We start from the raw sequence: 17349 nt of genomic DNA, 5'->3' as shown, positions 1-17349 counted from the left end.
TATTAAATTATTTTGTCCTAAAATTTGAAAATAATTACATAAAAACTTTTTATGTCAGCATTAACAGAAATTGTGACAGAACGCATATTAATTTTTTTTTTTTGTCGTCACCCGTACATACACTCAAACAATAAAAGTGGTTGCAGGACAGAATGGCTGGCATTCTGCAGCAAAGAAGGGTACCAATCTCAAATCACTAGTTATCGGGCAAATAGGTTTAATTCTCTATTTGAAAATGCCCTGGCAATATATCACCATAAAGAGCACATAAAATTATTTTTATCTGTTTGCAACATCTTGCAATATGAAATTACAGAGTGTTTTGGCTGACATTTCTGATGAGAGACTACATTCCCTACTTGCTGCAATTGGTTTGCTGAACATTAATTTGACCAAACCTTTCTGGAAACTTGTTAACAGCACTGTTCAGTATGTTGACTTCCATCACTATATCAAGAAAATGGCTCTAAGTTTAGAATGCTGGATCAACAATCCCCAGTTGTTATTAAAATCTAACTGTAAAGGTGTATTTAATGGAGAATTCTTTGAGGAAGGCAATGTGTCTCTCTGTATTAGTCTCACAGCCCCTGAACTTGTTTTAGAATGTTTGCGAAAGATACTCAGTAAGTTCCTCATTGTCAAATGTGATTAAAGAAGGAAAAAGAACATCAAGCTGCTGCTGAGAAAGAGAGAATTATTAACTCTGTTATTAAGCATGGTGGTCCAGTGAAGTCTGATAAACAGATAAAAAAAAATTTCAGAAAGTGGTTTGGAAGCACTCAAAGACCAATTGAGATACCTCAAGGTTGTTTTAGGTGTCAAAATCAACACCAGTGGAAATAAAGTTCAACTGGAAGCTGCTCTCTCTGACTACTTGAAAAGAAATCCAATTCATTCATCTCCACCTCCACCAAAGCAACAAAAAATGTCTTCAGTAAGTGAATCTGCTGAACATTCAGATAACTCCTGCAGTTGTGATGAAGATCTATCTCAGGATATCTTCAGTTATGAACATCAAGGACAATGGGTAGCTGTCTACTATGACACCAACTTTTACATTGGCCAAGTCATTGATATTATATCTGCATTCAATGCTGTAGTAAAATTTTTAATGCAAACAAAAAGTAGAAAAGATTATTTTCGATGGCCTTTATCAGATGACATTGCACAAGTAGAGTCAGCATTTGTCTACAGATGGGATTTTGAGGTAATTCCAGTTTCAAGTGATGGTAGGATTTGGAGGGTTCCTGATATCTACCATAGCAGAAGCCAATGAAAGAATTCTGAGAGAAGATCGATAAGAAAGGAATTGTAGTAAGACCTAAAATATCTTTCTTACTTGTTTTTTTTTAAGTTGAAAGTTTTTCAATGTTTAAAAAAAATTTTTGTATAAAAAATTTCTAAATATTATTGTCGTCGGTGCTTTTTTGGCGAGTTTAAATTTCCCAAAGTAAAAGTATTTCTGTGGCAAAAAGTTTTGTTATTAGAAACAAGGCAACCATTTTTTTTGAATTTCTCACCCCAAAATTAGTAAAGTTGCAAAGTTTCAAGCTTCTACCACCAATGGTTAGTTTTATAGCAATTTCAGTAACGTATACTTTTGACTCATTTTTTTTTAACCTTTTTTGCCCTTTTTACAAAATTGCCTGTTTGACTGCTTTTACATGGTCCACAATTGAGTGGTTTTATCAACTTATAATTAAAAGAAAGAATTATCTTGATCTCCAATGTGTTTTGAATCATACTAAGAAGATTCAATACATTAGCTATTAAAATGAAATTGATATGAACAGTTAAAGTTGCCTTTCCCTGTTGTATTTTCACTGTTTTCATGTTGATAGAGGGATTTTGCCTAGTGTTTAAGTTGTTTTCATCTAATATTTATTGCCTAAATTTGTATTAATTTTCATCTACTACAAGATGACATTACATTTATGAGGATTTTTCACTTGTTAGTAGCTTACATTTTTAGTTATAGACTATGAAATTTGGCTTCTCGGCCACAATAGCAAATTTCAACTTTCCGACAAACTTTGAATGATCATAACTTGATGGGTAATTGACCTACCAAAATAAATTTGGTATTTTTGTAAATGGTTTACAAAAATCTACATGCCCACATTACTTTTTTTTAGATATGATAAAAATAAAATTTTGGTTTGGGATACCTACTATTACAGGTCATTCTAGCATTTTAGGGCAGTTAACTGTTTTTTTTTCAATGGGAAAATATGCATGCTTTTTTTTTTTTTTTTAGATGATTATGTGTAGTTTTAAGAGGGTTTCTATGCAATGAGAATATGGGGAGGGTTGCCATTCGGACTTTGGATTAATTGTAGGGCTAAGAAAAATTATGTGTGAACATACTGAAAACTTGACAGACAATATTAGAGGGGGGAGCGGTTAGTTTCACAAAAATTTAATGTAAAATAATTCACCATTTCCTGGCCATTCTAGCATTTTAGGACAGTTAACCAATTTATTTTTATGTGTATTTTTCTTTAAGGAAGGATCTATTTTTTGTTTGTTTGTTTTAGATGCTTGTATATGGCTTACAGAGGTATTTTGTTTGGGGGGGGCTTGCCACTCGAACTTAGTGTTATTGTTAGGGTTAAAGAGTGTTTTAGGAGGAGACTTGCCACACATAATTTGGATTAGAGGCGAAGTTAAGAGAGCTTTTTTTCAAAGAGAGCGTTCACTCATATTTACTGTTAGCGGTTCATAATTATTGGCTTTTGAAAAATAAGTAATAGGTAAATAAGTCGGCAAATGTTATGTTTAGTTTTAATTTAATAAGAAACTGCGTTGCGAAATTTCAAAGAAAATTCCATAAATTTGTTGATTTCTATTTTCGAGGTTGAAGGTGTTGATTTCTATTTTCGAGGTTGAAGGTGTTAATTTCATAGGCCGTTTATACTATGCTGGAGCAAGTTGTAAAAATATCTTTCGCTTAACAAGTAGAAAAAAAAATAACGAAATAAAAAGCTTCCTAATTGTAGTTTGATGTGTTTTCTAACTGCTTTTAAAATTTCAAGAATATTGATATAGATTTTGAGGGTTTGTATTACTATACACATAGATTCGAAAAAGTTGTCAAAAAAACAAATATATAACAAATAAATGTTATCAAAAGCAAGTTACTTTTCTACCTAACTGGATAATTTTTTAGTGTTTTTATTTAATATAACATGTTTATTCAGCTTGAAAACAGTGTTTACCGTACCGATGTTTTGGAAAATTTTAAATGGCGCCCGACTCTCTTGAAACGGTAAGTTTGGGGAAAAGAGTTAAAAATAAAAAAGTAGACAAAATACTGCTAGAAACTCGCTCAATATATGTTACCATGATATAGGCTGACATATATTCGGTGAGTTTTTAACAGTATTTTGTATAGTTTTTTTTTATTTTTAACTCCTTTTCTCAAACTTACCGTGTCAAAGAGAGTCTGGCCGGCCGTCATTTTTAATTTTCCAATACATCGGTAAACGCTGTACGTTTTTCGAACTGAATAAACATGTTACATTAAATAAAAACACTAGAAAATTATCCAGTTAGGTAGAAAAGTAACTTATCTTGCCTTTGATAATATTTATTTATTATATATTTGTTTTTTTGACAACTTTTTCGAATCTATGTATAAACGAGATTTTGATACTTATTTTGATTTCGAAAAAAAAAAAAACATTTGTGGCTGTTCGCAGTAAAACATTGTTTTAATTCGCTGTTCAAAACTAATTTAAAGAATAAAAGTGCATGCAAGCTATATATCTACAAAAGTTTATTTTGTTTTTTTAACCATGTTTTTAAATTTGACGAGCAATGTGAGAAATTGCAACAGATTCATAATGCCGAATTGGTTGGGATTCTTGTTATTATACATTCTGAAAACCGAATAGTTCTAAACTAATGTTATTCTGATAACAAAATAGCTCTAATTAAACATAAGAACATTTATATTCATATTTTCATGTTTTTCTTAATTCGTTCTTGAATAAAAATTAAAGAACGCGTGTTGTTTACACTGTGCTATTGCTGATTCTACAGGCTGGAGCTGCTGCTGCTGCTGCTTCTAGTAATACTAACTTCATTTGACCAAATTCGAGAAATAGAAACAATTTTTTTTTTCGGGTAGGTCCTTTTAAATTATCAATTACCGCGGTCCTACTCAACATAAAATAATACTTTTAATTGATAAAGATAGTAAAAAGATTGATTTACTTACTACTGGGTGTCCGAAGAATTTTTTTTTCAAAATGTTCAATACTCGTCATATTAAAGTCTTATTTTTAACACGACAAAAAAAAAATGGTCAAAAATATTTCGGACACTTGACAGTATTAAGATTAACACCTCTTCTAATTGGTTCCCAAATTTCATGACGAAATTCTTCATACAATCACGGTACGGACATTTAGAAAACAGGGGGGGGTCATTACAAAACCTTACCGAAAACGCCATTTTATGACGTTCACATTTTTATCACTTTATTTGCTTAAAACTCTTAAAATATATAATGTACATTCATATTTATTAATTCATTTGAAAGTATATTCATTTCCGAACAAAACAGTAGTAATTTGAAGACTTGAAGTGCTTTGGTTTAAAAAATATGGCTATTTTAGTAGAACTACCTTGAAATCTGCGATTATCCAAAGCGTTTTTTCGTCCGTGTGTATTACTAGTAAAAATGTGAATACCGGACAGAGGAATGGTGTTGTATCACTGTTAAGGAAGGAAGTTCCTCATCTGATTGACTTTCACTGTATGGCACACAGGCTTGAATTAGCTCTGTTGAAGCTACGAAAGCAGTGTCCTATCATGCAATCTGTCAATGAATGTCTACATTTGATATGGAAGACATACCACTTCAGCCCAAAGAGCAAAAGAGAGCTAAAGATCATTGGAGACTAACTTGAAACAAGAATTTACTCACCAGCACCAGTGAAGGGTACCAGATGGGTTCCCCATGTAAACAGGGCAATGCGAGTTTTTTTTACAAGGAAAAAAGATGGTCCTTTGGCTGAGGATCATGGTCAGTATGCAGCAGTCTTCACTCATACGGAAAATCTTGCAGCAACACACCAAATGCAGATATTGCTGGTAGAGCTAGGAAAGTACAAAAGCAGTTGAAAGACCTTGTATTCACTGCATTTTGCCATTTTGTATCTGACCTGTTTGGTGAGCTAGCTTTACTCAGTCTAAAACTATTTCATACACAAAAATGAACTTGAACTATTCGCTGAGAAGCACCTTAATAGGAAGTGACCAGTTTCAATCTGTATGGAGTTAAATCAGGGGAGTGGCCATTTGTGCCAAATTCCATAAATTGCATCTTCAATAGGCGTCCATTAAAAAAAGTTGAATAAGTAAAAATAAAGATAAAATAATTGCAGTGAAATAGTATTCAGAAAATATTCACAACTAAAGTCAGCATTCAACATTTACATGGTGCGGTGTTCTTTATGTCACTGAAATGCAGAAATAGTTTTTTTAATACTCTTGTCCAGTACATGTTGTTGGGGATACAACATACAGAATTTTCTTGATGGGAACAAACCATGTATCATCAATCTACGGCCAATTGAAGGTCTTGCATGGTCCATGGGAATACATGAACTTGACAGTTACATCACCTTCCTCTGCATTCATGATACCAACCCACCAGACAGAGTTATAAATACAGGTTATATATTAGATTGGTGTGATGTCTGAGATCACAAAAATTGATGGCAAGTTAGTCATGAATAATCAATATATAGAGTTCATTCAAAACTGGACAACTTATGGCCAATTTGTAATGTTGCCAATGGTACAAAAAAGGTGACTAGCTCTAGTTTCTGGCACTGGAAAACCTTGCTTGAAGAGGCTTTCTCACCTTCTCCATGGTTTCCTTACCGATTGCAAAGAAACGGATGGCAGACATCTGGCAGATAGCAAGCATGGCTTTATAATTAAAGAGTTGATTATTTAGAGAGCATTGGAGTGACCACTTAGCCACATCTCGTTTTACTGAACCACCAATTTTATTACAAGGGGATTTTCCAAGACTAGTGACAAAAAAAAATCCACTCACCTTCAATACCAAAGTCATCCTTGTGCAAGCATAAATTGATGAAATTCTTGAAGTTTTTATATTGAGCCCCGCAGCCATCATTTGTTCACGTGCGGTAATAAGGTCTGGATTAAGTGAACAGTCACTGTCTGAGTTTGCAATGTCATGGGTGTTGTCATTGGAAATAAAACAATGAAATGTGCTTTAGCTGCTGATCAGAATCTCTGTAGGAAATCAGTGCAGGGTGAAATATTCCTTACTCCAATGATAACTTTGAACTTTGTCTTGTAATAAAAATTGAAAGTTTTCTGCATTGAAAGTTCTCCCAGAACAAAGACCTTATTGGAAACAAAAAGTGTATTTTTTTTTTTTTTAATTTAAGTTTCTAGCTTGGCATTTTGTTAGATATAAGTGTCTAGTAAGATTATCAATGGTGGCAATCAACAGATCTTTGTATTAAATGTTGCATTGTCAGTTATGTTCCATTGACTAAAATGAAACTCGTCATTGAGGTTCATATCATACAGCTCCTCATCCAAGAATTTCTGCAATGCTTCTCTACCAGGGCAGTTTTTACAGCAATGCATCATACACTCTTTGTTAGAAGAATCACAAACTAACTTGGAAATCAAATCTTTGTAAGTGATGTTACACTTCATGGCATCGATAAGAAGTTTTGCATTCTGATGTATGCCACAGAACAGAATGTGTACCCGTAGATCCAGCTAAAACACACCACTTTGGACGCATCTCCGCAAATTTGGAAAACCCCACCTTCACATCGGGATACTTCTATTTAAAAACAACATACAGTTCATGCAAATTACACATTATCAAGCATTTTGTTTGTGAACACCCTTTGCTATACTAACAAAGTCCTTTTTGCCTGGCATTAGGCGGCTGTATTTATCATTCTCATACATTTGTACTGTCAGGTTGACTGTCCCCGAGAAAAATAGTTTCCCTTTTTTAGAATTAGGTTTTGACAAAATACCATTGGTCTTTTTCAGTTCTCTGGCAGAAAATACTCAGACATCTTGAAGAATTTGGAGCTATATGCACGAGACAAGGAATCAGGAGCAAGTGTTGTGATTTGATCAAAAGTTGAAGCGCTCTAACTTCTTTCATCAAATAATGTAATCTATCCAGTTCTGCTGCTTTTTCTTTTATGTCCGTTTCACTGGGCATTAATTCTGCACAGTCAGTTCGTTAACAGCAACTTTATCACCATGGACATGTCACTTTTGAATGTTTCAACAGTTTGTTCCAACTTCCTTTTGACGCTATGAACACGGCTATTTAAAGCAACACTTTACAGAACGACAGGGGAAACATCCATGGGTACCAGTCCACAAGCAAACGGACATATGGATTTTTAGCAACTTCCTAAAATCATTATGAAACCTATATATTTGAATAGCTCAGAGTCGGAAGTTACAGAAAATGGGCTTATTTGTCTTCTAACTTCAATTATTTCTCAAGATATGCCTGTTTGAAGTTCACGAATTTCGAATTTTTGTGAAATTGCAACTAGTGATTTTACAAGGAATAAACTTGGGTGCACCTGAAGAATTGCTCAAAATTTGTTCCAGAAACCCCTAAATATGTCCTATAAGCCCCTTAGATAATGCCAGATTCCCTAAATTTACTTTATTATAAAAAATGGAACTTATGAACAGAGACTTACAAATATCAAGGTGTTTTTTTGAGGATTTTTTTTTCACAAAATTTACCATAAAAATGAGCATTTTTTTTTCCATAAAAAACCCAAAATTTGCCCCAACCAGTATATTTTAATGAAAAATTGCAAAAAAGTCCCAAGAGGAAATTTTTCATGCTTCACAAATAAGAATCTAGACATAGAAAGCTATCATAATCCAAATGGGTAAAAAAAAAAAAAAAATACAAACACTCTCAGGAACTATTAATTCTAACATACTGAAAAAATTTGAACTTGCCCATTTTTCCATAATTTTGGATAACCCAAAATGACCGTTTAAACCATAAATCCAGATAATTCTTGTCATTCTTCCTCGAATTTCATCATCCAGACCACTTTTCCTATGTTTTTTAGAGTGCAGAATCCAAATCTGGCATCAGAAAACCATGAAACTGCAGTTTTCTGGAAAATCCCGATTTTTACCTTTTTTTAAGCTATTTTCAGTTAAATATTGGCCGTAAACCAGAAAAAAATTCTTGATTTTTCAAAATTTATCCATTATCTATAAAAGTGTCTGTGTGTGCATGTTTGTGTACATTTCCCCGACACAATAACTGTCAATTTTCAGTCTACAGACTCGAAATTTGATATACAGGGTATGGAGATTTGGGAAAATCTTTGTAATCCGTTTTCAGCCAGAAATTTGGCTGTTAAGGGGTCAAAGTTCAATGATTTGACCTTTGAGAACTACCAAATTCCTACAATTTTGGGTCTGAACACTTGAAATTTTAGGTATAGGTTCCTTGGACACGGATTTAACTTAACTTGATTTGAGCCCAAAACAATAAATGTTAAGGGGTCATAATAGAGGTCAAAGTTTTAAAAAAATTTGACCTGTGCGGTCTCTACCAAATTACTCAGACTATTTCTGGTCTAAACATTTGAAATTTTACATAAAGGATATTCAGAGATAGGGCAAGCTTTTTAATTGGTTTGGGTCGAAAATTTGAGCTACCAATATATAAATGTATACATGTATGTATGTTTGCATGTCTGCCTAAAACTTTCGACAGAGGCAACGGATTTTCACAAAATCAGTATCGTTTTGAAGCTCGACCCTTCAGACAACAAATACCGAAAAATTGGATAAAAACATTCATTTCTTCACCCTCAACTGGGCGCTTTTTTCACCAATATTTTCGAAAATCATCCCTTCTTTTTGATTGTCGAGCCTTAATTTAAACCTATGTCACTTCTGGTTTGGCGGTGGTCGTAACAGCAAAGACGTCAGGTTTTTTTCCCGTTCTTTTCCTCCTTCGCGGTATGGATCAGAGCCTGCCTTCCTACTACAACTTTTTTTTATTTGATTGTTTATCCAAAAGATATCTTTGTGGATCCTTTTTCGAAATAGTTTTATCACCAATGTTGTGGTCCAGTTTAAGGGGTAATAATTATAAGGTGAAAATCCTGGGGTTCATTGCGAGCGGTTAAACTAGTGTACTCTGCTTGAAGGTAGAAATATCTAGCATTATAAGCCAGACGAGTGCATGGATATAGGGGTGTTAACAACCCTAAAACAATGAACTTTTGGATTACTGTAGAAACCCATGTAATATGTGCATATATTTTTGTAAAGACAAAAATACAATCATGTGGGCTGATTTTGATTTTGCTAATAGTTTAAAATCAATAAATATTTATAATTTTATCATTCATATCAGCAATTGAAAACTAAGTTTTAAATGAAAAAAGCAAGCAAAAAGTTAAAAGAATTGTTTTTGGCATCAGAAAACAAGCAATTTTTTTCAATTCCGATACCCCCAAAGTTCTGATTTTTCTGATTTCCAATTAATAGTTTCAGCACTAGTCTAATGTTTCATCTACCAGAAGATGTGATCTAGAAAAGTTCAAAGATTTGTATTTGAAAACTAGCCTGAATATAATCAAACTTTTCTTGGACAAAGTTAAACCATACTTTGCATGGAATCCTTCAATACTCTGAGCTGATGAAATTAAATGATGGATGTGGTTTATACAACCTATTTGAAGAATGCTTCAAGCAAAGTAACAAAGACATTCAAAATCATTTAGTTTTTATCTAGGAAAATATCCCCAACAAATTAACTGGTATAATGAACAGGTTCTTGAACGCTCTGACCCCTATTTACGTCAGTTGCCCAATATTTAAAAAAATGTTCACATGGTGCAACTGGTCACACTTTACATTCTTATTCTAGGATGTTTAATCTACCTAAAAAAATAGTTATCAATCTTGATGAGGATGTTTTTCTGAATTTAATGCTAGACTCAAGTTCATTCTCTTTATTTTTGCTTTTCAGTCTGGTTCACTTTCTTCTAACCCCTACATAACCTTTAAAACCTCTTTAGTCTAATTGTAATACAATTAGCAATTTATATGCAAATTTTGCTAATGATTGAACAAATCCTACCTCCCCAAAATAAACAGATAAAAACAGATTTTATAAGCTACTACAACTTTCATTTATAAAATAAATAAATTTACAAGGTAAAATAACATATTTGCCTATTTATAATATTTCAAAGCTGGGTAACAATAGGTTTCTGTTTCCAAAATTTTGCATTATAAAATCCACCATGTGTGGAAGGGACATTTTTATTGATTCCTCTGGTTACTTTTTGACGTTATTATTTGGCAGAATAACAGATTGGTACAGTCGCAGATTTTCCTCATTGTCAACAGTCACTTCTATTATTCTCATTTTTATAATCTTTATTGTTAATACATTTCATATTACAATTTGTTAAAAAGACAATAAGTTATAAGATGTATCATACACATGAAACATAATTTTTGAATCACAAGATTTATGTAAAAAGTTAAAAAAAAATCACACTGGATGTTTTGGTTCCTTTATTTTACAGTATCGATTTTCAGAGACTTACAAATATCAAGGTGAAACATAAGATTTTTAACTCTTTCCAAAAATATGTTTCATTCTTAGAATAAAATCACACTAAGCAACCTTTGAAGTCAATAACACAGTTGCTTAATAATGTTCATTTATATTTTTCAAACAATCACATTCCTGCATTTTTTTTGGTAGTTTTATTTTAATAATTTTCACACCACATAAATTTTGCAACAAAATTTTGATGCCAAACAAACACCAGTTACACTTAACTATGCATTTTTACTTTTTCTAGCGTATATATAACATCAATTCTCAAAGGATTAAAAATATTGTCATGGACATCTGTTGCCTTTTACACATTTTTAACAACGGAATACATTTCCTCATTCTATTTTCACCTGTTGCATATTTGACATTGCTTGTAGCCAATCAAGTGGTTCCTATAGTTAGGATGAACTGAACTACACTAAGATTTACACATAAAAATTATTACCTGTTTTTATGTTAGCATTTTTTCCAAATAAGCATTCATATGGACTACAAACTATGAATTATTTCTTGAAATACAATTCATACTTGAAGATTATAACTTCTTTACAAAATTTATACAGATATGGAAGGCCATACTCCTATACAATTAGGAAGGGGCTTATTGCCGAGTCATTCATTCAAAGGAAAATACAGATGGGACAAATCAGACTATTTTGAGGGCAAAATTGATTTTTTTTTCTCTCCAGTGTTGGTGTATAGACAAAATTATTTACCTCTACCTCAGCAAAAATAAATTTCACACCTCTTTGTATATATGTTTCTGCAAGGGTGTTCTTTCATAGTTATAAAATTCATATATAAAATAAGACTATATAAAATTTATTCATAAATACTTATAAAAGAATGGAATTAATATTTTAATATTTATAGTTATGTCGCTATTTCTCTCTTACAATTACTTCTATAGACTTTTGTCTGTAAGAAGCTTTAATCAGAATATTCTTTTCCTTTTCTCTTCTTCGTTTTTTTCGCAAAATATATTTTTTCTTTTCCCTCCCTCTCTTCGTTTTTCTCTTACAAAGAATTTGTTAATTTGTAATTGTGGGTAATTTCTTATCGTTAACTTGCAGTATAAATGTCTACACTTTCTTTGTCAGATTGATAAATTTTTTTAATACGAAGCATTCTTAGATTGTCATAATTTATAAACTGTAAAAATAAATAAGAAATGTCCATCTTATTAAAATTGTGACTGAGAAAAAAAAAAAAAATGCCTATCTTATTAAATTGTAACTGAAATAAATAACTATTGTCCATCTTATTTAAATTGTAACTGACAAAAAAAAAAAACTCATCTTATTAAACTATAACTTGAAAAACTAAAAAAAAAAAAAAAAAAAAAAGCGTTCATTACTAATTTGTAACTTGGAAAAAACAAAAAAACTTTTCCTTTATTCATCAAATGAAGATAATATTTGATATTCCACAATTAGAAATATTAATATATATATTTAAAAAAAAAAAAAAAAAAAAAAAAAACTTAATTGTAATTTTTAATTAATGTTGTTTATCTGTTGCTTGTGTTGAGTAATATAGTTTTAAATTGTCGCTCAAGCGGTCGAAATTAGTACTCAGCTTAGCAAAAGGTTGATACGGTGGTCTCCCTTGGACCATTAAGATTATATCACTGATTCTTATATTTCTCATTTAACCGATGTGTTAGGTCCCCAATTTCTCTTTTTTCTCGATGACAATAAATTAACGTTATCGGAGATTGTGGTTTCACGCCTTTTTTTTTTTATCCCCATGTGGGGGGAACTACCATTTTGAACCTTTTGTAATTGGGTTACTGATTGGTATTGAAGCATTATGGCTAATTCGAATTTGCTTTCATGAATAGAAGCAAAAAGTTCCAAATAACAATGACTTTAGCTTGGTTAAGCAAGAAACTAGATGGGGGATCTGCCAAGAATTTTTCTTTGGATATACTTAAATGAATTTCCAAGCTGGCGATCTTTTTGACCAATTAGTTTTGAAATCCTTGCAGAAGAGATTGAATATTTGTCGAGATTCAGCACGGTTTATGGCAGAGGTAAGAAAGGAATTTGCAAGTTTAGAACCAGATCCAGGAAATTCTAATGCTATCAATGAAGATACAGTTATAGTGTTCTCAATTCAGCAGGGATCTATCTTCAAATAAATTTGAATTTCATAGCTTCCTTAGAAAATTCGAATCCTGTACGTCTAATTTGAGTGATGCAGATAAGCTTCTTTTAGTTAAATTTAAATTGGCAGGAAAAGCTTTCGATCTCGTATCCAATTTAGATATAAATCCTGAAAATTACGAGCAGGCTTTGACGTGTTTGAAGGGAAGATTTTTAAATTCATCTTTGATAATGAACCAAATTTTTGAGGATATTATTCCTCAGCCAGCACAATTTTTTTTCAATTAAAGACCTCAAAATTCTTCTCGAACGCGTTAAGCTAGAACTGACCGAGATGGACAAATCCTTTAATGCAGATTTTTTTTTCTGATAATTCTACGTCAGGAACTATGATTGCTCATATTCTGTTTGCTAAATTTCTGAACAGCGTGCGTAGAGAGTTGATGAATAAAATTTAATGAACGTTTCCCCTCTCTTTCTTCGATCATGTTGTACACTTTTGACATTTTGGATATTATGATGGTGGCATCATTAGTTGTGCTGCAGTGCTGCACCAGGAAAATGGCCTGCCAAAAATGTTGGCTTCTTCATCGGATCCAAAATCTAATATTGGCGATGGGAACCGAGGATAAACACATTAATATATTAAAAAAAAAAAAAAAAAAAAGTAGTATTAACTCCAAGTCTCTCACTAATAATGGTGAGATTAATAAAATTTGCAAATTATGTAGGGTTACTAATCACCCAACTAAAGTTTGTCCCAAATATCAGGACTTTGCCTCGAAAATTAAAAGAGCCAAAGAACTCAAATTAGGTATCAGGTGCCTAGGTGACCACTGAAACTGTTTACAAAGGGATAAAGGGTTTTCCTTACCCTTGCGCCATTTGTGATTTTAAGAACCATTTTTCTATTATGTGCCCTAAAAGTCCTAAACCCTTTTTGGGACGTACATCATTATCGGGACAGGAAAATTGTATATTTCCTGTGTTCAAAATATCAACGACTGCAGAGGGCTGTCCGGTCTATTTTTACTGTCTTTTGGATACGGGTAGCCAGAAATCCTTCTTTTCTAAGGTAATACTAAACCATTTAAGTCCTGAGAATAAATTAAAACCAGGGATGGTGGAAATGCCTGTTAACACGCTTGTGGGGACTAATTCATTAAAACTTAGGGAGCTGAAAGTGTCTCTTAAATTGGGACATCAGCGCCCCTTTCCTTTTTCTGCTTTGTTTGCAAATGATTTGAGATTAAGATTCCAAGTGGACAAATTTGATGAGATCACGTCATAATTGACTAAGGAGGGTTTTCGTCTGTCCTGAATACTCTAAATTGAATGGATTCATGGAATAATAAGCCTGGATCTTATTCAACGGATAAATAATCTTTGTTTAATTAAATGTTTGGGAGGTGCTGCTTGGAAACTTCTCAAGTACATAATTCTCTTTGATGAGGAGTCTAAATTTTTGAATTTCAATGCAAAGGTTAAGAAAGAATTACTGGCCTTTGATGAAGTTATTAAAGCACTACCTACCTGCAATTCTTATTGAATTGATAGCATGTTAAATCCTATTGTTAAATATGATGATGCACCTCAATCGTTTTTTGAAGATTCTCCTGTCGAACATGGAGTGGAAAGGTTTTTATTCCTAGATTCCATAGGTATTGACGAAACCAAAAAGTTGTCTTCTGTTGAAGAAAAAATAAATGCCTTATAGGAGGCTATTGTTCTAAGGAACCGCAAATATATCAATCTACCATGGGATTCTGAAAAACTTTCTAAGGTAGAATCCAATTATGTACCCTCACTACGAATAATGCAGAGAGTGGCTCAGTCCTGAGACAGTAAAGGACTGTATGATGATTATATGCAGGTCTTCAGGTAATATGAAGACTGCAGCATTATTGAATCCTTTTCGGTTCCACATGGAACATGAGGATTATATATGAATTTCCCCACAGACCTGTAATTAAGGAAGGTCAGGGGGTAACTATGAAGATCTGTTCCGTATTCAACCGTTCTTTAAAACGTAAGGGTGGTACTTCAATTACTACGCAGCTTATTCGGGCGTCAACTTAACTACACAATTGCTAGATATTTTACTAGCTTTCAGGAAAAACAAGTATGTTCTTCTGGGCGATTTACGTAAAGCATTTTTACAGATCCATTTGAAATCTATCCAAGATAATAGATTTTGTTTCTTTCTTAGAGTGGACAGAAAATTGTACACCTACAGATTTAATGCAATTATATTTGGTTTTAATGCCAGTTCATTTATACTGAGTTTTATACTCAAATTCCATATCGAAAAATATGAGGCAGATTTAGTCTCTTACACGATTTTCAAAAACTTCTTTGTTGACAATTTAGTCACCACTAGTAGTGACAGTGATTCATTGATTTCAGTTTATAGCAATGTTCGCGACAGCAGGTTTTGAGCTTCAATCCTGCAATTCCAATTGCAGGAGATTGCAAATTAAAATGCTGGAAGATGATTCCATTGCATCTCTTTCCCCCATCCATGAAAAGGCGCTGGGTTATCAATATTCCCCTTAATGGGACTCCTTTAAAATTACTCCCATGGTAATCTCTATATAAATAAAATGAACTCATTTTCCCCCCCCCGTCTGATTTTGACCTTAATAGGATTAAAAATCAAGATATTTCATGCAAATATAATATGCACAAACGGCAGAACAATATCTGAGGTGTGTTATAGGCTTATTATTTCTCAAATTCCTCGATAATCTTAGATTTCTATACTTTTTCTGCTGAGAAGTCACGGCTAAAATCGGTTAAGATCAATGGAAGTGGTAAAATATTTTCTCTCTAATAAATTCCTCCTCCCCCTGCCAACACTTAACACCGTTTGGGGATCGTTCACAAGGAACAGTTGAGAAGAGAACACCGGTTTGGCTTCGTAGTTCTTTCATGTGAAGTTATTTAAAATCACTAAACTAAGCTGCAGTGCTCTGTGGCGTAGTGGTTAGCGTGCTGGACAATTCACATTATATTTTCACGTTCGCGCCGACCTACCGTAGTCGTTTTTTTTTTTTTTTTTTTTTTTTTTCCTAAACAACTGGAATGGACTTTTCTTGGTGGCCGAACTGTTAACGTTGCAGATGTTTTTTTTTTTGTTTTTTTTTCACACTTTATTTTCCTACTTTTACTCATGACTCCGGGTTTGATCCTTCCTACTTACCTACCATAACATTTTTTAAAACTCCCCCCCGTCCCGGAAACAAACACTCGGGCAACGCCGGGTACCACCGCTAGTAGATGATAATGTCAAAACAAAACGTGGGATATTATCTCAAGTTTCATTATGTTTTCTTCCTGTCACTATTCAGGGGAAGTTTTTTGTCAGTCAATTATGGAAAAATAACTTATGGGACCAGCAAATCCCTGAAAATTGTATTAATTTGTGGCAAATACATGCCAAAGAATTAAACAATCTATGGGACTTTGAGCTCCCCAGTTGAAATCATTTGTTTCTGCGATGCATCTAAGTATGCTTATGGATTTTCTTTATATGCAAAACAAGGGACTCAGTGTTCCTTGATATTCGCCAAAGCTAAGGTGGCTCCCATTAAAAGGGAAATCATTCCCTATGTTGGAATTGATGGCTAAAAAGAAAAAAATCAACTTATAATGTTAGATATCGAGCATGACAAGTTGATTTTTTCTTTTTAGATAATCGTTATTTTATCAACTTGCATGAAAAGATGCTTAAAACCGTTTGAATTATGCAAATACCATCAGGAGTTCAAAAGTTATGAGAATTTTATGCTCTTTCATAAACATTTTTCTTTAGTAAAAGTGGGTTAAATTACGGAACTCAATATTTGAAGAAATTTGGTAATTTCGCCACCATTTATTTATTTTTCAAGCTATTCTCATAAAACTTGGTACTTTTATGTAAAATTGTGTGCTCTTTCTGATTATGGAGTCAAATCTGATGTATCTCTTTACTATAAGCCATGAATTATAAATTAAGATGTAAAAATTTCAATTTTTTTTTAAACTGGCACATGGTATCATACAGTGGGTGTCTATTTATGAACAAAACTAAGTATTATAGTGGTATTTAAATATAGCTTTATTGAGATTAGGTATTTACTTGCCTCCCCACCAAAGGAGAGCTTAATCTGGGGTGTAGCCATTGAATGCCTGAATAGCATTCATGGCTGGTATTTACTACTCCAAGAAAAAATTGAGTAGATATGAATTAATCTCAGAAGTAAATTGAAGAAAATTTTTCATAGATTTTGGATTTCTGTAAAAGATGGAACTTCCCATAGTCGACCAGAACTTATGCATTTTGGGACCAGTCCAATTTTCAGTTTTGTAAATCCTCTCTATCTGGTTCAAAATATACCCCTATTCTCTGAGATGCAACTATAAATCGTACTCCACATGAATCCTCAATGTAGCTTTCACAGTACCAGGATACCAGGAATCCTGATAAACAACTATATATTCACCAGTTGCTAGTAATTTTCGTCATTTCTATTCTGTTTTACTTAAAATTCAACTATGTAAACAAAGAAATAAAACGGTATTTTTTTACGTTGTTTCCACCTTAAC

At 32.8% G+C, this 17349-nt stretch overlaps 1 protein-coding gene across 15 annotated transcripts in view; it reads right to left on the bottom strand.

Moving 5' to 3' along the window:
- Positions 1-17349, bottom strand: part of LOC145259156 (MBT domain-containing protein 1-like) — a 498271-nt gene that overhangs the window by 314012 nt on the left and 166910 nt on the right. The window contains exon 1 of one of the 15 annotated variants that reach the window (XM_080116870.1): positions 6074-6185. The exons of 11 other annotated variants lie outside the window; for them this stretch is intronic. In XM_080116870.1, the coding sequence (XP_079972996.1) occupies positions 6074-6154 (81 nt within the window). In that variant the 5' untranslated portion in view covers positions 6155-6185. Of the gene's footprint in view, positions 1-6073; positions 6186-17349 lie in introns of those variants that run through there. 3 more of the 15 variants (XM_080116874.1, XM_080116871.1, XM_080116878.1) reach the window with 3 other exon arrangements.

Source organism: Euprymna scolopes, chromosome 34 (genome assembly GCF_053919585.1).
Source record: "Euprymna scolopes isolate OS-2025 chromosome 34, ASM5391958v1, whole genome shotgun sequence".
In the NCBI taxonomy this organism is placed as follows: domain Eukaryota; kingdom Metazoa; phylum Mollusca; class Cephalopoda; order Sepiida; family Sepiolidae; genus Euprymna; species Euprymna scolopes.
This window is presented reverse-complemented; position numbering and strand designations above follow the sequence as displayed.